Here is a 22107-nt window from a genome sequence, read left to right on the forward strand (position 1 = left end):
TCATTAAAATTTAATTTGTTAGTTCTAAAAGCCATCATAATTATTTATAGGAAAATGTTCTATTTTTTTCTACTAAGGTTTGAACTTTGAGTGTTTACACAGGAGAGAAAAGTGAGAAAATGTTAATGCCTGTTTGAGAAAAGTGTATAAAGTGTGTAGTGAGGGGTTTTACAGCCTTAAAACATCTATAATAATTGTAACAAATAACGCTGACTACTTCGCGGATTTCGCCTATTGCGGGTTATTTTTAGAACGTAACTCCCGTGATAAACGAGGGACCACTGTATATGATAAAATCGTTATCAAGTTGTTCACCAATGAATATGGCTTTTTACACCCTTCAGAAAACCATACAACATTTATCATTTATAGATATATGATAAAATCATTATCAAGTTGTTTTACCAATGAATATGGCTTTATACACCCTTCAGAAAACCATACAACATTTATCATTTATAGATATATGATAAAATCATTATCAAGTTGTTTTACCAATGAATATGGCTTTTTACACCCTTCAGAAAACCATACAACATTTATAATTTATAGATATATGATAAAATCATTATCAAGTTGTTTTACCAATGAATATGGCTTTATACACCCTTCAGAAAACCATGCAACATTTATCATTTATAGGTATATAATAAAATCGTTATCAAGTTGTTCACCAATAAATATGGCTTTTTACACCCTTCAGAAAATCATACAACATTTATCATTTATAGGTATATAATAAAATTGTTATCAAGTTCTTCACCAATGAATATGGCTTTTTATACCCTTCAGAAAACCATACAACATTTATCATTTATAGGTATATAATAAAATCGTTATCAAGTTGTTCACCAATGAATATGGCTTTTTACACCCTTCAGAAAACAACTTGATAACTGATATTATTATCACTTTACTGGGGCGTTGCTGGGCCGGTATCGTAGATTTACGTCGACGCTACCTGGCTATACCCGCCCGCTGTGCGTAAACAAATGACGTCATAGCATGCGTGCAGCCCAAGAACTGTCCGCAGAGGGGGAAAAAAAAAAACGCGGCAGAGGAAAAGATGAAAAGGCGAGAAGTGTGTTTTGGTCCCAATATGGATTTTCCAGATGATTTTCTCATGGATAGTACGACAATGAACAGCAGCCAGCCAGCTTGATGAGGACGCACTGCTGAATTTGGACAGCAGCGCGCGCGCCATCTGACATGACAAAAGTTAAGTGAGACAACTATTTATGTACGCGTTACGTGTTGTGTATCTCAGTAAAAAGTGAAAATAATGCAAATAACATGCTGTTGTCGAAGACATTCGTCCTCGTCTAACTCGGGCGAATATCTGTCATTTTGGGCGACTTGGCGTGAACAGAAGGAGTCAGAAAATGCATACCACACAACAACAGCATGTTACTGTATTAATATCTTTTGTACTCCAGACAATATCTTGTGCTGACTAAAATACAAGGTAAAAGCTGGTACACACTAGATGATACAGCTAGTGCTCAATAGATGCTAGATAGTAGGGCAGTGCAGTCTCATTTGGGGCGGGCGCTAAAGGGGTAAAATATGACACAGATGACGTAATTTCTCTGCTTCCGGGGTACAAATCACGGCATTTTCAATGGGGTTTTGGGCAAATTACACGCAAACAAAGTGAATGTAGTTTGTTTATGATCCGGAGCACAAACGTGGAGGCGGTTTTGCAGGCGAGATAATGGAGCTACTCTGGTTAGCTGTGTAGGCTAACACTTACTGACGCGACGTCTCCTACCGCATCGCCTTTTCTTCTCCACCGGGAACAGAAAAAAAAATACTTTTTGTGATCGCTTCAGTGATTGTAGCTGAAAACAAAACCGTATACCATTTATCCATGTGAAGTTATGTTGCGTATATATTAAATGGAGGTCCCCGTAAGTGGTCAGATCCCGCGATATCACGGAGGGTTCAAATGAGACTATGGTCTCCTGTTGTAGGTGTGCACCAGATAATACATAATGCCGACTTGATAATAGATGTCTTTTGTGCAGAAGACAGTACCTATTGTTCACTAGATAGTAGACAATATCTTGTGCACACAAGACCATAAATGCTCGCTAAATATTGTACTGGATAATATGGGGTCTGCACTCGATAGTACCCAGTGCTCATTAGATAATGTTGGGTGCATACGAGTTCATACCTTACCGGTCGGTATTTTATATTTCATATGCACCTGATATTATCTACAGTATTGTGCAACATTTATTACCTAGTAGCTTGTGAAAACTGGCGTCTATCATCTTGGAAGAGCTTAAAATGTGCTTATGTCCCCTAAAGGGACATTTACCTTTGTGTCCCGCAGAGAGCACCCTTGTTCTTTCCTGCTCAAACCGCTGCACATTTTGCTGCTTCACATGTTGGTGCCACTGCGCTGTGAGCTGCTTGTATCACCATAGTAACAAACAGTGGCAGAAAGCTTTTTTAAAAATGTTGCATCTCCTAAGCGACAGTTTTCACATGCGGTGGGTGTTTAATTTTCAGGTGCTCATAACCAGCCACTGGTGCAACTCCAGAGGAAATCCATTCACCTGTCAACCAACTCCAACTACACCGCTTTGTCCGCCGCACTGACGACAGCCAGGAGCCAGTATGAAATCGGAGGTTTTCCCTTCCTTCTTGGCCAGGAGACAAATAGCTCAGGTTGACATCTGACTCAGACATCTGTGCTGCGAAAAATAATGTGTTTGTAACACGGTAGTTTCCATGTGCATAGGCATACTTAAAATTCATGCACTCATTATTACTACTACTAGTAAAAATTATATTTATTTCAAGTTTTCCCAGGAATCAAATAGCATTAAACAAAAATAAATTCCAGTAATAATCGAATAAACAGCAATCATTAAAGTACACAATAACAAAAATCCCAAATTAAAGAGCTGATTAATGTCAGGGTGGGCGGGAGCCCGTCACCAGGGACGGCTGGACCCACAATGCAAACCCCCGGACAAGGCTTTAGTGTGGGAGAAATCATGGTCTTTATTCCAGGCTTGGTTTCAATACACAGGTTATCAGTCAGCGTGGCAGAGGTACAAACAGGATTAGGCTGAGGCGTAGTCACAAACGAGCAGGGTTCAGAGGCACAAGCAAACTCAGACATCCGGGATGAAGCAAAAGGCGTGGTCGAGGTACAGAGCAATGTTCAGAACAAGGCAAGACAAAAACAAGACTGTGAATGGCGCTGGAAAGAGTTCAAAGACTACAATCTGGCAGAGAGCCCTGAGACTGTGGAGGCTTAAATACTTGTGGGCTAATTAGTGCGAAATGAGGGACAGGTGGTGTAAACAAGGTGCAAGTGAGGAACAATCTAGAAGGGGTGTGGCTTCTGGCTAAAGAGTAAACACTGTGCAAGATAGTGAAGGAAGGGAAACTGAGTGGAGTGATGTAAAAGACAAAGACACATGAGCTCGTGGCAAGAGTGTGAGTGAAAGACGTGAGGCAGGTACAGTGAAGTGAAATGAACCAAGACAGATGGGCGTGAGGGCAAACAGAACAGAAATCAAACAGAGGACAAAAATAGAGCATGAACATGAGAACAAAACCAGACATAAAAGCGTAACAGACATCATAATTGAGAGCAGCCAAAATAAACTACTGAAAAACAGAGAATAATGCAAATAATAAATAAGATAACAGATAAACAGAAAATGCCATAACTAACGAAGGGAACATAATCAAAAGCAGCACTGCAGGTAAATAACAAAAAAACCCTGTGACTAAAGTAACACAAACTAAATGGCAAACAGAGTGCACCAAATAACTAAAGGAACATAACCAAGAGCAAGATAACTGATAAACAGAAGGTGCAATAAATAACAAATTGAACATACAGAAAAGAAGCACTGAAAATAAATAGTAACAAAACCCTGTGACTAAAGCACAATAAAGTAACACAAAATAAATGGCAAACAGAGTGCAACAAATAACTAAAGGAAAATAACCAGACAAGAAACAAGACCAGCAGAAGCATGACAATGATACATGGAATGAAGGAGAGCACAAACATGGAAAAAAGGCTTCAAAACAATAACAGCCAGGCCCAACCCGGCTGAATCATGACAATTAAAAACCAAATGGACTCAGATTTTTATTGTAGCGTTTCCAGCGCTGTGAGCCAGCAATCCATGTTTATTTGTCCATCTTGCTTATTCTTTGGAATTTAAAAGTCTTAATGTTAAGTATCAGCATAGGCTGTGGTGTGCACATGTGCTACACTGAGTTCCTAGCTGTTGTTAAACTCAGCCCCACTGTGTTAAAAAGAGAGGCATCAGGCACCACAAATTCCGGTGTGACTTTTAAATATTATTTATTTATTTTTTATATTATTTAATTGCTTTTTTTGTTGTTTGTTTTTTTTGGGGGGGGGGGGGGGGGGGTTGGACAGGTGTGACTTATACTCTACTTCAACTATGGTGGGCACAGCTAACCAAAAAGTTAGCTTTGATAACTGCTAATCCCCTAATAGTGCAGCGGATAACTGAAAAAAATGCTTCAAATGGTGATGCAAGCACCAAATTTGGCACACATACTCCTTAGACATTACTCTTTTAAAAATGCCGGGTACCCACGTGAACTTTGAATAGGCGGCCAAGAAGGGGTCAATTGAATTATTACACAGGGGTCAAAATTTTAAATGCTCCAATCATATTGAAAGGTATTCCATATTATTGGTCTGATCATAAAGTTTCCAAAAAGGTATAGTTTGGACTATCTGTGAATGAATGGTCTGGAGTTATGGGGTAAAAACAGCAAGAACACTGAGAGGTCAATTTCAGTTTGTACAGGGGTCAAAAGTTAAAGTTGCTCCAATTTTGGCAAAAAGTGGTGCAAATTACTGGTTGAGCTAATGGGATTAATAAATGGAATAGTTTTGACTGTGTTGCATGCTTGGTTTGCAAAGTAAAGGTTAAACAATATCAGCATCCATTGGATTCTATGTCATGTGACATATGTTACCCTGTAACATGATAACTAAGCATGGTACATGATTCAAACTATTCCTTTTTAAAACCGTATTCACCCAACTAATAATTTGCATCACTTATTACCAAAATTGGAGCAACTTTAACTTTTGACCTCTGTACAAATTGAAACTGACCTTTGTCACTGTTCTTGCTGTTTTTACCCCATAACTCCGGAACATTCATTCACAGATAGTCCAAACTATACCTTTTTGGAATCTTTATGATCAGACAAATAATATGGAATACCTTTCAATATGATTGGAACATTTTTAAATTTTGACCCCTGTGTAATACTTCAATTGACCCCTTCTTGGCCGTCTATTGAAAGTTCACGTGGGTACCCGGCATTTTTAAAAGAGTAATGTCTAAGGAGTATGTGTGCCAAATTTGGTGCTTGCATCACCATTTGAAAGATCCCTCAGTAAATATTCACTTATCTGCTGCACTATAACTGAAATGTTAATTTTTATAACACTAAACCAATAAATCGCTAAAAAAATTTAGCGGAAGTTAGAGCTAACTGCAAACTTTTAGTACTGACTCAGTACACTGTCGGCTACTGATAAGCCAGTTTCCATTTTAAGGACCACGAGGCTTCTGAATAAAATCAAAGGTGATCACAAACCCCAAATGAACAACAAGCCAGAGCTCCTGCCTTTATGCACCCTGCCTGCTGCGTTACCTTTAACTGGTGCTGGTCTTTTAATTTCAACACCATTCTATCAAAGAAATTATTTGTCAGAAACATAAAGCACTATTAAAAAGCATGTAACAGTTTTCCTACTAGATGTTTGGCTGACTGCGATGAGTTTTTACGTTCAGGTGCAGAGACGGGCTGGACGGACTTAACAGCATTGGCAGTGGTCAGCATTCAACTCTACGACAAAGACGGCAGTGCAATCCAGGTCTCAGATCCAATCCACATCTCTGTGCCACTTCCATCTGACACTCACAACAGGATTGCCACAAGTGTGCCTGCTTGGCTGTATCAGTCTAAGACAGGTACGGAAGTAGTTTGTGTCATCTTCTAATTAAATGGTGGATTACTGTTTTCAAATGTTGTGAGAGTTGGGCGTGAATGTTCTACTGCTTCTATAGTGGAGCAGTTAATGGAAAAAATCATGAATTTAGTGGTAGAAGCACCAAATTTGGAATGGTGATTCTTATGATTATAAAATTCAATATGGCGGCCATTTTCCAGGATGGCTTTGCATAGAAATGCTCCTATATCATTGATTAAAATGATACTGATGTCAAATTCCATTTAGCTATGGTGTTTATTCTTGTTTTTGTTGTTGTTGTTGTTTATGTGCCAACTTACAGTGAAGCTTATTAGTAATATTGTTTTCCACCCAGCATGTTTTCAAACTGTTCATCTCTTGTAACTATTGCATGACTTCCTATTAAAAAGTCTGCAGTCAACATGGTCAAATAGCATTTATGCCACTAAGAGTGTCATATTGTTGTTGGAACATGAACAGTTAAATCCACCATGCATGAAAACCTACAATTTGGCACCAAGATCACACAAATCAAATCATTGAAAAAAATATTTTGGCGTTGATTTGGTGACCATCTTGAAATTAGACATCATTTTTTTATTTCAGTGATTCTGCAAAACAGATCCATTGTGACAGGAGCATTTCAATTCAAAAAGTAATTTTCCATAGGTCATTTTGACGGCCATCTTGGATAATGGCCGACATCTTGCATTTTCAAGTGGCCAACTGACCATATTTGGTCAGTATTACCTTGGGAATCATTATGCCAGATTTGGTGCTTATACCAGAATTGGCAGTTTTTTGCTGCAAAATTAACATTATCTGCTTCACTATAAATGTCTTTGCTAAGACTGTAATTGTGAAAAAAGGACCAATCATTTTCATTTTTGCAGGATTATGGGTCCGAAATGCAACGGGGTACATCAAAAAGGATGGCTCACAGTTTGTTTGGAATGTTGTGGTTCCTCAGATGGGCTACTGGTTAGCTGCTTTCCCTACATCTTCAGGTAGTGTAGCCCCTCTCACCCTCTGCTGTAATGCTGGTGCTTTTCATGTCCAGTAGGGCTCTACATTGTTTCTCAAAAATGAATACCATACGATACGATTCATTGGATGTACGATACTCGATACGTATCATAATATCGGTAAATTTATTTGCTTAACACGGCTTATACAAATTTTATTTAAATGCATAAATGTAGTGTGCAGTGTTAGTGTGTAACCCAGCTTTTTAATACTTAATTTATACTGTTTAATGTGTGTTGTATTAGTATTTACTTTTGCACATTTTCACATTTTCTTTGCCTTTGCCCTTCCCCAACTTGACATCACACCCTACATGTTTGGTTGTTAAGATTACTAACCACAAGAGCCTTAATCATTTACATATTTATGGATTTTCTAACCCTAACTGACCCTATTTTGAACCTAGAACCCTCAAGAGACCCAGTTATGCTTAATCAATTACCCAGCTATCATTATTGTTATCTATATTATAATAGACAAGTGGGCTGTGTGTGTGTGTGTGTGTGTATGTATGGCTGGCTTCAATCACAGAGAAACTGGGGAGAGCTGACATTTGCCGTTTGGTATGCTTATGTATTTTGTGTGAAGGATGAACGCTGCAAAAACAGAAAGTTGATAGGACTAATATTTATGGAGAAATTAGCGATATTCCCTAACAATAGTGAACAATGGATGTTGTGTTGCAATGCACCATGGGAATTTGGGTTTTGGGATTTTAAATGTTATTGTGGTTCATGATAGTTTAACAGATTGTTAGTGTTATTGATTTATTGTGTTTTGTAGGTCAATTGGTTTAGTCAGTTAAGTGTCATGTTGCTGTTACCATGAGTGAGAAGTGTCGTGCGTTTGATGTGCTCCGCCACCATCTCTGTTTGAGGGTGTGTAAAAATAAAAGCACTTGCTTACGGTAGAATGCGGAAAGGACAAAAAGCTCTGTGTGTGTGAGTGCGTGCACATAACATCGATCATGGACAAACTGGGAAGAGGTGATATTTGCCGTAGTATTGTGTGTCAAGGATGAACACCGCTAACATTTTACTAATAATTTTTTAATATTTTTGGAGAAATTCAGATATTAGCTAACAACACTGAACAATGAATGTTGATAATTACATTCTGGACTCACACGCCATTCCAGCAGGGGCGGTAAATCATCTGTATATTAAAAGCGTGCATGTGTGATTTTATTTAGTAAGTTCAATGTACATAATATGTTAAAATGCAAAGATGACACAAGAAAGTAAAAACACTTATTTCCACTGTGGTCTATTTAAAAATCAAATGGCAAAGTAGAAGTAATAATAATAACAATGTGTGATGAAAGTGGGCCATGGAAAAAACCTGAAGGTTTTTGACTAGAGCCGCAGGTGTGCTGCTGTTCTCTATTTTTATTTTTTTTATTTTTATTGTTCTTTTTTTTTTATGTGCACGCGTGAGTGAATCGTCCATGAAGATTATTTTATTAATTAACTACACAGATGTATAATAAAGCAAGTGGTGACTGGTTTCTAAAGACAATTCTGAGAGATTTTTTGGGGGAAGAGGGAGCAGCAGCCCCGCAGCAAGCAGCAGAGGTTTTTTTTTTTTTACGTGCGCGCGAGCGAATCGTTCCTGAAGATTATTTTATTAATTAACTACACAGATGTATAATAAAGCAAATGGTGACTGGTTTCTAAACACAATTATGACAGAGTTTTTGGAGCGAGCAGCAGCCCCGCAGCAGGGGGAGTGGAGGTTTGTTTTTTTTTTTTTAATTGTTTACATGTTCGTGCATGAACGGGACAGGAGGTCCTCAAACTGGGTCCCGCAGAGGCGGAAGGACTGCTGAAAGCGGCCGTCATCAAGTCGCAGCTCCTGCAGCAAATAATGATACTCCCCGAATTGGGAATGTCTCATGACATTTGTCAGCTTTCCACAACAACTCGCTCCGTGTGATCTAGGTCCGTCATGCTAACTTGAGTGACAACTGGAGCTGGCAAGCGGAATGAAAGCTCATCCTATTTGATGACGCACTGGGGCGAATTTTTGCTGCGAAAGCAGAGCGACACACCGGGCGATGGTGGCATGTCAGTCGCCACGCAACCGACGCAAATTTGTGGCGTCTGGTCGCTCCCGGTGTGAACGCAGCATAAGAGACCGTGAGGCGCTGCAAACTGTTTTTCAACTCTGCTACAGAAACAGAGGCATAATGGCTCATAACATCCAGCATTGATAGGTCGAAAATACGAGTACGGGATTACCGATACCTGTGCCGAAAGTCTTAAACAGGTACTTTAATAATACTGCGATCCGATGTAGATCCCTAATGTCCAGTCGTCTTACTGCTGTATGCTGAGAGGCCAATAGAAGTAAAATGGAACTGAATGCATGGTCTTCCAGGGTATTCAAGTGCAATCAATATCACTCAGAATGGTTTATTTTGGTTCCTTATCATTAAGGTTTTCAGCATAATGCTGGCGGTTGCTACTGTATGTGGAGCATTGTGCAGGTAATTAAGGTTTCGCTGGCTTTGTAAGACTGTTTTGTGTCGTGCATTGTCTTTCAGGATTGGGACTGTCCCACCCAGGCTTAAGGGACATCACCACCTACCACACCCTGTTCCTGCTCTCCATTCTGGGCTCGCTGGCCCTGCTGGTGCTCATCCTCCTCTGTGTTCTGCTCTACTACTGCAGGTGTGGGGAGCATAGGTGCAGGTCTCAGAGTTCGGGACTCTATTGAAATAAATCATGAAAAAAACTGTAAAAGAGAATTTGGTGGAGATGGTTGATATCGATTACGGAGAAACTGACCACAATAGTTACCTGGTTTGCCCATACCCCCAACAGAAGCAAGAGGATAGTAGCTTGCCATGATATGTCATCTTATTTTCTAATTAATTACATTTATAAACATTTATTTGTGCCATACTCATGTACAAGTTGTTTTAACAACAAATGAAAAATCAATACTTGACCTAACTGCTAATTTTGTATTGTAGCCGTTTCATTGACTATATAGCTATTATGGCCTATTCGTTGTAATTTCCTCCATGCTTGTTTATGGAAATTGCTATTGTTGTTGTCTTTGCCAACACTCAATGATACAGATTCACTCCACTTAATAGACTGAGTCACAGATACTGCCATATTTGTTGTGCGCAGTGCATTCTGGGAAGGCACCTGACTTCACTACCTTTACGGTGGAATAACTGGAAGATTTCTGAAAGTAGTACAAAATAGTCACTTTTTCAAGATGTTTATCTCCTTTGTCAAAGGCTTTGCTTCTCCTTTTGTTCGGCATGTGTTCAGAAATAACTCATTTTTTTTATCTGAGGCCATCAAATATGGCCATTGGGTATTGAGCAACCTTTGCGTCCGTTCGTCTGTCTGTGATTAGCATACAGTAAGTCCAGTCCTATTACTGCCAAAGTCTGCAAATTCACAGGGAACATTCTTGGGACACAGACCTTGGACAAGTTCAAGGCTAACCTTGACCTATTTTAAGAGGTTAAAACATCACATTCTGTTTCAATCTGTTCCCCCTTTTTTTTGAGTGGTGGGGTAACAGCCAATCAGAGTAGAGCTGTGTCGTGACATCAGTGGCAGGTTTGTCTAAAATCGCTTCATTTATGTTTCTCATATATTATGTTTCTTTCTAGCAAGAAAGAAACGTGTATAAAACTGGAAACGCTGTTTTTGGAACCTAATAACACCTCTGAAGTGATTTAGAAGACATTTTGGCAGTTTTAGCATGATGACTTCACAGGCTGGTTAGCTAGCTGCAAACTCTGTTTCGTTTGTGTGTAAATGTAACCTCTTTTTCATATATTATGTAAAAGCTAGTGAGAAATAAACACTTCTAAAACTGAAAATGCTCTTTTTTGGAACTTAATAATACCTCTAGAGCAAAATTGTGGACAATAGTGTGCACGCTAACTTTTGCTAGTTCAAAACTAGCTTCCTATGGAGTAAAATTTGTCTCATTAATACACATAGGGTGATCTACAAATAGTCCTTGATTTGCACAACATCCGCACTTGTCAAAAGCTCATGTACACGCACACACAAGGTCTCCTCAGACACCGTTAAAATGTAAATATTGTTTTTGATTGATTGATAGCGGAGCTTTATTGAAGATGTACAAAGTGTACGTAAAATAATAGGATCTTAATAATTAATTAAACAACTGCAAATTCTAAAGAGCACAATGCTCATACGGCCGAGGGTATTGTGTTATATTTACAACTGTTTTTAAAAACATTACCACTGCTCACCTGGATTACTTCCTTTACGTTGGGGTTCCATGCTAGCTCCATTGTGAAGTTTGCCTTACTCTACAGAGATTGCGGTCATAACTGCACATCAGATCATTTTTATTGTTGTCATTTATTTTAATATATGAATAGCGAGATGGGGGTAGCCGTTTATAAGTGTTTTACGCTTCCTACTCCTTTTCATGCATTGTTTATTTGTTGACATATTTTTCTTGTGGATTATGTTTTCTTTTGTGTGTGTGTTTTTGTGCGAAATAAATTCAGCTGATTCATTTAAGAGTAATCTATCATGTCGATATGACGACAGAAATAGCTCAAGTTTTTACGTGTTTTTAAAAACATCACTGATCACAGTGATGTAATGCAGCTGTGAACGCAGTCTTTCTGTCGTCATATAGATTAGTCAAATAAAAAAAAATCTAACATTCTCTGCTGACATACAAACTTCATGACGGAGGTAGCACGGGAAGCTAACGTAAATTAACCCAGGTGATCAGCAGTAATGTTTTTAAACACAGGCATACAAAATTGACTTATTTCTGGCGCAGTGATCAAATACACACATACCAAATGGAAGGGGGAGAAACATAGCCTTTGACAAAGGAGATAAACATCTTGACAAGGCAAATATTTTGGAGTACTTTAAGAAAAATTTCAGTTATTCCACCGTGAACATCGTGAAGATTCAAGAGATATCGCAGTTGTTTGCCCCTTGCCTTCCCAGAATGCACAGCAAAGATGGCGGAATCTGCAATTAATTAATTTTAATTTAATTAATTAATCAGCAGTGGAGTCTATTGTTAATTTAGTGTTGCTAGTGGTAGCACTAGATAGCTAGCTACCTTAGCCTAATCATTGCAGTTGCCTTCATGCTAGCTCATGGAAGTCAACATATTGGCGAGCTATGATACGTCATTTAATTTTAGAAAATTGTGCCATAATAAAGTATATACTGTCCTACAACAATTAGTCTTGCTAACAGTTGCACTACATAGCTAGCTACCATAGCCTATTCACTGTAATTATATCAGATCCACTTTATGAAAGCATTAATCACATTCACTATGAAATTGTAAGTAGTTGTACCTCTGGGTATTTAAAAGCTAAATAATAATAATCTGCTTGTCTTGATTTTGTTGGACTAAGACAATATTTTCATCGATAAATGTTTTTTTAAACTCCTGATCTTCATTCTTTATTCTGCGTTTTAGGCGGAAGTGTTTGAAACCTCGTCGACAGCAAGGCAAACCCCACAGTTCCAATCTGAATGGTTCAAAGAGAGACCAGGGTACATCCACTTCACGTCTAAATCTGATCTGTGGAGGCCATGTTGATTCTGGATCCTCTCACGACACTCGCAAATCCGATTTATCTCCATCTCGAGAGTACCAGAGTTCAAGGGAAGACTTGACTAAACATATTCCAGCTCATATGCTACGACATGCAAAAGGAAAAAATTGTTCTGGGCCTCAAAGGGGTGAAAGTTTCCCCATGAAAGTCACACGTGCTACAGAGACCAACAACCTGGACAACCCTTTGCTCCATGAAGACTATAACCGAAGCTACAGCCTCATGGAAGGAAAGGACTCCGAATATCATCGACACCACAATGCCAATGACAATCGTGGATATGCCTCTGATCCCCCATCCCCACCGCGTTTCCAAGGCTATGTGCCAAGCCAGACTGACAAACCCCCAGAATATTCAGCAGCAGCAGCAGACAGCTTGGCTAGACCCACGTCCCTCAACACCCAACCGGGTCAGATTATCTTCTGCAGCTCCATTGACCAGATGAAGGAAAACATGTATCGGAGCATGGTGCCAACGCTGGTCATTCCAGCCCACTACATGCGTTTGCCCTCTGAGTTTTCAAGTAAAGATGGTAAGGACCAGAAGGAACAAGACAAGGATGGTGCTCAGATGGGAGGAGGCCAGTTGCACCATCTTCATGCCCAAAAGCAGAGCCAACAGCAGGCACAGCAACAGCAGCAAGCTGGATCCCTTGGTGATGACTCCGAGGAGCCAAGTTGGGCATCTGATTCATCTGGAGGGCCTGTGACCATCCCTGTGCTCTTCAACGATTCCACTATGGCACAGATGAATGGAGAACTACAGGCTCTGACCGAGAAGAAACTACTGGAACTGGGTGTGAAGCAGCACCCACGGGCGTGGTTCATCTCTCTGGATGGACGTGCCAATGCCCATGTTCGCCACTCCTACATAGATGTTGGCAATGACCTCAGTGGCAATGGTGGTGGATTTGGTGGTGGTTCCAGCAGCACTCCTCGAGATGTCAACCTTGAACCACCCATGGAGGCCCAAGAGCGCAAATCGGCATCCAACCGGAAGGGCAAAGATGAGCGTTGGGGAGGAGGAAGGAAGGGACAAGGTGTTCTCAGCAGTGGTGGGAAAAATTATTCCAAGCTAGCCTACCCGGATCACAGCGAGCCCAGCAGCAGTGAGGGACGCCCAGTATCACCTGAGGAGAATTCCCTCACCCCTCTTCTGGATGAAGGTTCATCTTCCCGAGGATCCACCATCACCAGGAGGGGACGTAGCCGTGTAAGCAGCTGCCGCAGCAGTAACAGCGAGAATCGCCGCGACTCCATGACCAGTCCTGAGGAAGATCCTGATGATAAAGATGAGAACAAAAAGAGCCCCTGGCAAAAAATAGAAGACAGACCACTCATGGTCTTCCACCCGAGGAAGTAGAGCATTTTGAACTTCCCGAACACTGGACATTTTACTCTTCTCCACGGGGAAGCTGTCCACGTCAGATATGATACGGTGTGATGTTCTCACCACACAAGATCACAATAAGCACAACCATACTTTTCCAATCTGGTATCTGGTTGTTGTTTGACCTTTATGCTTCTGGTGAGGTGTTTTTACACTTTCTGATTACTCTTGTCGTCTCACTGTCAAGTAATCCATTGGTTTTCACTGGGACGACTACTGGTTGACCGAAACCTTAAGTTCTAGTGGACGTTGTTACGTATACATCACTGAACCACCATCTGAGCCATTGCATATGCTGTGGAAATAGCCATTTTACAGAGCAAAATATACGATGAAAGCACTTACTAACGATTGGGTAGTTGATTGATGATCAAGTACTTGGAAGTGAGTGACATTTTTATGGAACTGTAGACTTCAGAACCCATTTTTCTTTCTTTAAGAAACCCTAAATACTTTGAGAATTTGAATATTTAGGTAGGCTATGAATTTGAATTCTTTAATCATTTTTACAGTTACGCCGTGTAGAATGTTTTTGAACCACTAGTGATGGATATTGCAAACTATCGAGTTCCAACGTGTGACCTGTTTTTTGCTCCTTCAGGGATGTACTTGATTTTCTTTTGCACTGTGTTCACGTGTTATAATTACCGATGCAGATAATTCATTATCCTTTCATTGATTTTTATCAGTGAGCTACAGTTCTGGCAAATTAACAATGTATTTCCGCCTTTCCGAATTTGATTGATCATTTTTCAGAGGGGTTCACAAAGATGTGATTTTGGATGTGTAAATAGATCCCCTGTATTTTAAAAAATGACACGATATAAGACGTTTGCATGCACACGAATGTATGAAATAACAGCAAGGCACCAAAATTCCCCACAATTCTTTGGACACCTGTACAGACAACTAGACGTGGGAGTAAGTCACTGTCAAGTCACTCTCAAGTCATGAATCAGCAACTGTCAAGTCTCAAGTCAGCTTGCAAATAATTGGCAGCCATTATGAATGAGACTTTACTTTGGACTTACTTACTTGAGAGTGACTTGATGGGGACTTACTCCCACCTCTACAGACAACCCCTTTGACATTAATGCTGACATCAGCGGTTGTTTCCTGACAGGACCTGTGCCATTGCTCTCCTGTAAGTGCCTTCTTTAGATTGAGTGAGAGGCAAGCAGGTCCCTTTTTAAAATGCAGTCAATGAACAGTCATGTCACCTTACAGTAGGCTGTTGATACCAGCAGGCACTAATAAGCACACTGCATTTTAATAATAACTTTTTCTGGAGCGTGCCGCTTGGACAAAACTGATTTAAAAAAAAAAAAAAACCTTTTCTTGGAATCAGAGATGAAAGTTTTCTGGAATTACCAGATTTAAAAATTTTGGAGTGTACCCTGATTATACCGGACATCGTTATGTTGATATGGCGTGTTTGACTGCCATGGGGCTGTATTTGAAATAAAATAAACAACCACCATTGATGCTAACCATGATTGGTTCTAATGGCAAGTGTGACTTGACTTGTTAATCACTCAAAAGCATCAGTTTTGCTCCTGCACTGGTGCATATTGTAGAGCAGGTACCTTAGTAGGGTAAGGAATTTACCCACCAATATGTAGACTTGGGTTTGATTCTCACACTACCTGTCTGTGACATTTCATCTCCAATGTTCTAGTCCACCCAGCTATAAATGGGTACCGGCTTTGGCTGGGGAAGTAACCTGTGTTGGACTGGTGTCATACTCTGTGTCCGAATGCTTAGTAAGTTCTTAAGAATGTCATTTAGGAACCTACTTCTCAAATGTTGCTATAGTATGTACTAGAAGTAAGCAAGCACATCGGGGCATAATTCAGATGTGCTACGCTGCTGCTATCTTACCCTTCCTTTGACCCTGATGTTTATCTGTGACCCATTTGTACATATCCTCATATGCCACGAAACCTTCTATTTTACAAGGGCAGACTTTTTTAAATGGTGTTGAACGCTGCTACTGTTTTCATTGATATCTGCTACCTTCTTTGAATCTTACCAAGAATTTCTTCAGTTACCAGGCTCTAGCTGCATCCTGGGATAGTGAAGTGTAGTCCGTTTCCACACTATGGGGGTGGAACATTATCTGGATACCTTTTGGTTATGACTAAATGCATCCTCAGTATTTGGACAACCCTATGTATTGTGACATACTGCTTTTTGCCTACTATACAGAACCCTAGAATATGTATTTAGATGTAGACTAGGACTCCCAGCAATGGATCTCAGGACCTATATACAGTGCTTCCGGAAAGTATTCACAGCGCTTCACTTTTTCCATATTTTGTTATGTTACAATGGAGTAAATAAATTTTTTTTTTGGAAGCAATAGGTGCCGAGGTACATTGCGGCGAACAAATTTCAGGTGAAGGATTTGACAGTTGTGACCGTTGGTGACCTTGAAAAGTAGGTCAAGGCCACCGACCTTTGAACCCATGCGAAGTACTCCTCCAAGGCACGTACCCATCAAATATGAAGTTTCTGTGAGCAATAGGTGCTGAGCTATGTTGCAGCAAAGGATTTGGCAGTTGTGACCATTGGTGACCTTGGAAAGGAGGTCAAGGTCACCGGCCTTCAAACCCATGCAAACTACTCCAAAGCATGTAACCACTAAAATATGAAGTTTTTGTGAGCAATAGGTGCCGAGCTAGGTTGCAGCTAACGGACGGACAGACAGACGAGCAGATGGAAGGACGGACGGACAGACAGCCCGGATGCTATATGAAATATAGAAAAAAATAAGAAATCACGTACATAAGTATTCACACCCTTTGGCCCTTTGTTGATGCACCTCTGGCAGCAATTGCAGCCTCGTCTTTTTGAATATGATGCCACAAGCTTGGCTCACCGATCTTTGGGCAGTTTTGCTCATTCCTCTTTGCAGCACCTCTCAACATCCATCAGATTGGATGGGGATCTCTTCAGAGATGTTCAATCAGATTCAGGTCTGGTCTCTGGCTGGACCACTCAAAGACATTCACAGAGTTGTCCTGAAGCCACTCCTTTGATATCTTGGCTGTGTGCTTAGAGTCACTGTCCTGCTGAAAGATGAACAGTCGCCCCAGTCTGAGGTCAAGAGCGCTCTGGAGCAGGTTTTCATCCAGGATGTCTCTGTACATTGCTGCATTCATCTTTCCCTCAAACCTGACTAGTCTCCCTGTCGCTGAAAAACGTCCCCACAGCATGATGCTACCCCCACCCTGCTTCACTGTAGGGATGGTGCCTGGTTTCCTCCAAACGTGATGCCTGGCATTCACGCCAAAGAGTTCAATCTTTGTCTCATCAGACCAGAGAATTTTGTGTCTCATGGTCTGAGAGTCCTTCAGGTGCCTTTTGGCAAACTCCAGGTGGGCTGTCATGTGCCTTTTACTAAGGAGTGGCTTCCATCTGGCCACTCTACCATACAGGCCTGATTGGTGGATTGCTGCAGAAGTGGTTGTCCTTCTGGAAAGTTCTCCTCTTTCCACAGAGGAATGCTGGAGCTCAACAGAGTGACCATCGGGTTCTTGGTCACCTCCCTGACTAAGATCTTTTTCCCCTCGATCGCTCAGTTTAGATGGGGGGCCAGCTCTAGGAAGAGTCCTGGTGCATCTGAACCTTTTCCATTTACAGATGGAGGCCACTGTGCTCTTTGGAACCTTCAAAGGAGCAGAAATGTTTCTGTACCCTTCCCCAGATTTGGACCTCTGAGACAATCCTGTCTCAGAGGTCTACAGAAAATTCCTTTGACTTCATGCTTGGTTTGCGCTCTGACATGCACTGTCAACTGTGGGACCTTATAAGTAGACAGGTGTGTGCCTTTCCAAATCATGTCCAATCAACTGAATTTACCCCAGATGGGCTCCAATTAAGCTGTAGAATCATCTCAAGGATGATCAGTGGAAACAAGATCCACCTGAGCTCAATTTTGAGCTTTATGGCAAAGGCTGTGAATACTTACGTACATGTGATTTCTTAGTTATATATAAGAAAAAAAAACCTTTTCATATGGTCATTATGGCATATTGTGTGTAGAATTTTGAGGAAACAAATGAATTCATCCATTTTGGAATAAGGCTGTAACAAAATGTGGAAAAAGTGAAGCGCTATGAATACTTTACAGATGCACTTAGGACTGCTCGCTTTTACAGTTTCCAACCAGGGGCCATGCTACATATGGCACTGCATTAAAAAAAACTAGAAGAGGATATGTAGCATATCATCTTATTTTTCCCAGGACCATCCTGCATATTGAAATAAAAAATTATGTTTGATATAAACATCAAAATCCTCAGTTTTATTTTGTTAGGTTTTAAGCCATTCCCACTTCCTTTCATTGCTCTTAATTCTTTTCTTTGCTTCAGCCAGAAGCGATGGAGCCATGCACCAGAACAGAAGTCATAATTCAACAGTAATATGTAGTTAGCCTTTTTGTTCACACGGCCCATCAAATAGTCAGTCGTACCATGCCAACTTCACAATGTCTGGAATAAATAGCAGTGAGCTACACCTCCAGAAATCCATTAGTTCCCAGAAAACTTTGATCCTCATGTGACTAAAACTTCCTCATATCTATTCATGTCTTGTACCTAAAGTCTTTTTCACCAAACTTGTAAATGATAATTTGAAATATATGAGATTTTCTGTATACGACGTGCATGTATTGCGTAGAATAGGGCGTGTGTGTATGTTTTTTTAAATGACACATATTTTGCAATGATCCAGAATGTTTGGCACAAAATATGATGCACTGATGCGTTGAATTGTGTTGCCAAATTCAAGTTAGGGCAATCTCCCATTGCTGATTTTTGATACCTGATTGTATATGTTTTGGGTGGAAAAACAAAAACCCTTATACCCAATGGGGGCCTGAAATCAGGTGTAGTTGGGGATAGAGTGTAGTAGTGTAGAGTATTGTGGGCAATCAGGAAAGTTATAAGCATGTTTTCTTTAAATTGTAACGTCTGGATAAAAAAGCGTCCCGGGTCAATTAATTTAATTGGTGCATATTGGGGGCAATCTTGTGTATAAGTAGATGAAAGTGGACAATCGGGTACAGTATGCATTAATCGGGACTCCTGATCCTCCCCTACAACATGAAATCCATGAAAAGTATGTTGCGCTCTTCAGGAGAAGACATTTTTGAGATTTTAGTCGGCAATAGTAAGAACTGTGACTACATAATGAGATTTAGCTATGATTTTTTTATTAAAAAATGCGGTCCAGTTTCTTTAATTTTGAAACTGGAATTGGAAATCGGGGCCAACAATCAGGAATGGGAGGTGGCTCTAAGTTATACAAAGATATGTTGACTTTCCCTTAACTTCAGTGCTAGCAGAATTCACTTCCGGTCGTAAATGTTTACAACTAAAGCATACTGACCAACACGCTCTCGCCGTTCTGAGCATCCTCACTGCCTGTGGCACATCAGCACTTGTGAACTCAGCGTATTTGTAAAAGTTCACCGTTTACTAAATTTGAAGTGGTCGGTGTCTTTGTTGCGATAGTGTGCCACAGAGAGCAGGAGGTTGAAGTGAAGGCCGCACTGAGGTGACTTGTTGGTCCGTCTCATCGCTCGCTTGCTGTTCATAATGAGCCCGTGTTGGTAAGCCTACAGTACAAACCGAACAAATGTGATGTGATTTAAAGTTTGAAGAATAACAGTTGTGAGACGATTCCTCGCTGCTGTAAATGTACCGTTTGCACCAGATATGAGTTGTGCAATTGTGGCTTTTCCTTGCTTGTTTTGTTGTACATGAGAAATATGTTTTCTCTGTAGACTGTGTTTTGTGAATTTGTGCTTGGACAGTTTCAGAAAGTTTTTAATTGTAACTGATTCATACTAGATAAGCTGAGAGGACACGTCCAGTCTGGTATTGGTTTGGCTTTGGTCCTGGTGTAGGTTTTAATAGCACCATACCTATGAGGGTTGGACTGTAGGCCTTCATCCTATGTGCTAAGTCATTCGCCCCATAAACCCAGTCAGTTGTTTAGAAACTGTAAATTGATTCTTTCTGTACATGACGCAAAATCGAAATAAAATTTGTTCCCATGGTCATTCAGTATGTTATTTTTGTGATGATGATGAAGGTGTGATTTTGTTTCTGTACATACTGTCCAGAATTGTAGCAGGGGTGGTGGCAACTTCCTGGTTCAAGCTCCACCCCTGCCAAATTTCTCCATCTAATGTGGAGTTGCATCAGGAAGAGCATCCAGCGTAAAACTTGTGCCAAATCAACATATAGATCTACCTTGGATCTGCTGTGGTGAAAATGAGGGAGCAGCTGAAGGGATTTACTTATTTTACTCGACAGGGGTAGTGGCCAACTGGTTAGTGTGTGTGTGTGTATGTGTGTATATATATATATATATATATATATATATATATATATATATATATATATATATATATATATACACAAGCTATAAGCAACAGGTTGGTCATCGAGTCCCAAGGTTCTTGAAATGGAGCAATATCTCCACCTGCTGGCTATTTACCATTAATGCAGGTACAATAAAAATTTCACCCTATATACCAGTTTACCTCCATTATGGTGACATGCAACATTACACTGTAAAATTAGAACTTTGAATGGCTATTCTTCAAGATGACAAGCAATCCTTATTATAGATGGAAAATAAAATGTCATGAATGGCATTATGTTGTATAATATGTTTAGTCCTTAAATGAAATGGGAAAAAGTACAGGTACAATCATATCAAGAATAGACCGTTTGTTTTTTTTACCTGCCAAAATTCTATTTCAATTTAATGTCATCTTGATGTTGGATAATCGTATGCAGTTAGAACAAGCTTACTAAATGACTGGAGCAGCAATGAGGTACAACTACAGGATTGTTTTTTTTTTTGTTTGGTTTTTTTTTAGAGAGAGAATCTTTTTTTTTTTCTTTTTAAACATTAAAAAATCGATGCTTGTCAGTGCAAAGTGACGTCACCATTATAGAGCCTCATTTTTATTGGAAGGTAAAACTCAAATGTATCCAAAGTTAATTTGATTTTATCCATAGGGCAGGTAGGTTGTCGGTACCACTTAAGGTCCCCAAACATTTACAATACACACTCAGGATACCAGCCTATACTCAAATATATAACTGTCCCTGTGGTAGCTATAACCAGGTAGGGGTCACTGAAGGATTACACTGGGGTCAACTTAAAAAAATTCTCCAATCATACTGAAAAGTATACATTATTTGATCATAAAGATTCCAAAAGTGTATAGTTTGGACTATCTGTGACTGAATGACTTGGAGTTGAAAACAGTAGAAATGGTTGTACAGGCGTCAAAAGTCAAAGTTGCTCCAATTTTAGTAAAAAGCGATGGTTCAAAAAGGAATAGCTTGTGTGATTTGCCATGCTTAGTTGTCATGTTACGTGGCAACATATGTTGTAGAATACAATAGATGGTGACCTTGTTTGACCATTATGTTGGAGATCAAGTATTCCACACAGTCAAAACTATTTCATTTATTAATCCTATTACCATATAAATCCATAACATTCAGTCATAGACAGTCCACACTACAGTGGGCCCCCTCATTAGTGGCCCCTCTCAGGAGAAGCCACTCCTCATATATGGCCATGTTTCTACTGCAACAACTGTCTTTCTATTGATTTCACCTCTCAAGAGTGGCCACCCCTCAAATGCAGCCAGCAACCCACTCAAAAGGATGAAAATCCTCTCAACAGTGGCCATTCCGTGGAAATTCCCAACTTGGTTTTCCCACAGACGTCGCGTTAAAACTCTCCCGCAAACGTGAGCTTGTGAGATTACTCCACTAAACAAAAGAACAAAGAAAACACCTATTGTTGGCAAAACGGCTGCATCTAAAATAGTAAATTTAGCTCTTTTCCATCTGTGTCAGATCCTCAAAGTGCTTTACAATAATGCCTCACATTCACCGCGATGTCAGGCTGCTGCCATACAAGGCGTCCACTACACACCGGGAGCAACTAGGGGATTAAGGACCTTGCCTAAGGGCCCTTAGTGATTTTCCAGTCAGGCTGGGATTTGAACCAAGGATCCTCTGGTCTCAAGCCCAACGCTGTGTTGGTA

General features: G+C 40.2%; 1 protein-coding gene and 2 long non-coding RNA genes across 4 annotated transcripts in view; 2 read left to right on the forward strand and 1 right to left on the reverse strand.

Moving 5' to 3' along the window:
- Window positions 1–14346, forward strand: part of LOC117531320 (protein FAM171A2) — a 28592-nt gene extending 14246 nt beyond the window's left edge. The window contains exons 4-8 of one of the 2 annotated variants that reach the window (XM_034194391.1): window positions 2521–2679; window positions 5826–6005; window positions 6898–7011; window positions 9576–9702; window positions 12494–14346. In XM_034194391.1, the coding sequence (XP_034050282.1) occupies window positions 2521–2679; window positions 5826–6005; window positions 6898–7011; window positions 9576–9702; window positions 12494–13994 (2081 nt within the window). In that variant the 3' untranslated portion in view covers window positions 13995–14346. The remainder of the gene's footprint in view (window positions 1–2520; window positions 2680–5825; window positions 6006–6897; window positions 7012–9575; window positions 9703–12493) is intronic. The other variant, XM_034194392.1, reaches the window with a different exon arrangement.
- On the reverse strand, window positions 10713–19419 carry LOC117531323. Its single transcript, XR_004566607.1, has 3 exons — window positions 18740–19419; window positions 15302–15306; window positions 10713–10723 (listed from the first exon to the last, which is right to left on the reverse strand). It is a non-coding gene; the product is annotated as an uncharacterized LOC117531323 (long non-coding RNA).
- Window positions 14405–21467, forward strand: LOC117531324. Its single transcript, XR_004566608.1, has 3 exons — window positions 14405–14952; window positions 17488–17489; window positions 21455–21467. It is a non-coding gene; the product is annotated as an uncharacterized LOC117531324 (long non-coding RNA).
- The last annotated feature ends 640 nt before the right edge of the window (window positions 21468–22107 follow it).

The sequence above is a fragment of the Thalassophryne amazonica genome, chromosome 18 (genome assembly GCF_902500255.1).
Source record: "Thalassophryne amazonica chromosome 18, fThaAma1.1, whole genome shotgun sequence".
Classification (NCBI taxonomy): Eukaryota; Metazoa; Chordata; class Actinopteri; order Batrachoidiformes; family Batrachoididae; genus Thalassophryne; species Thalassophryne amazonica.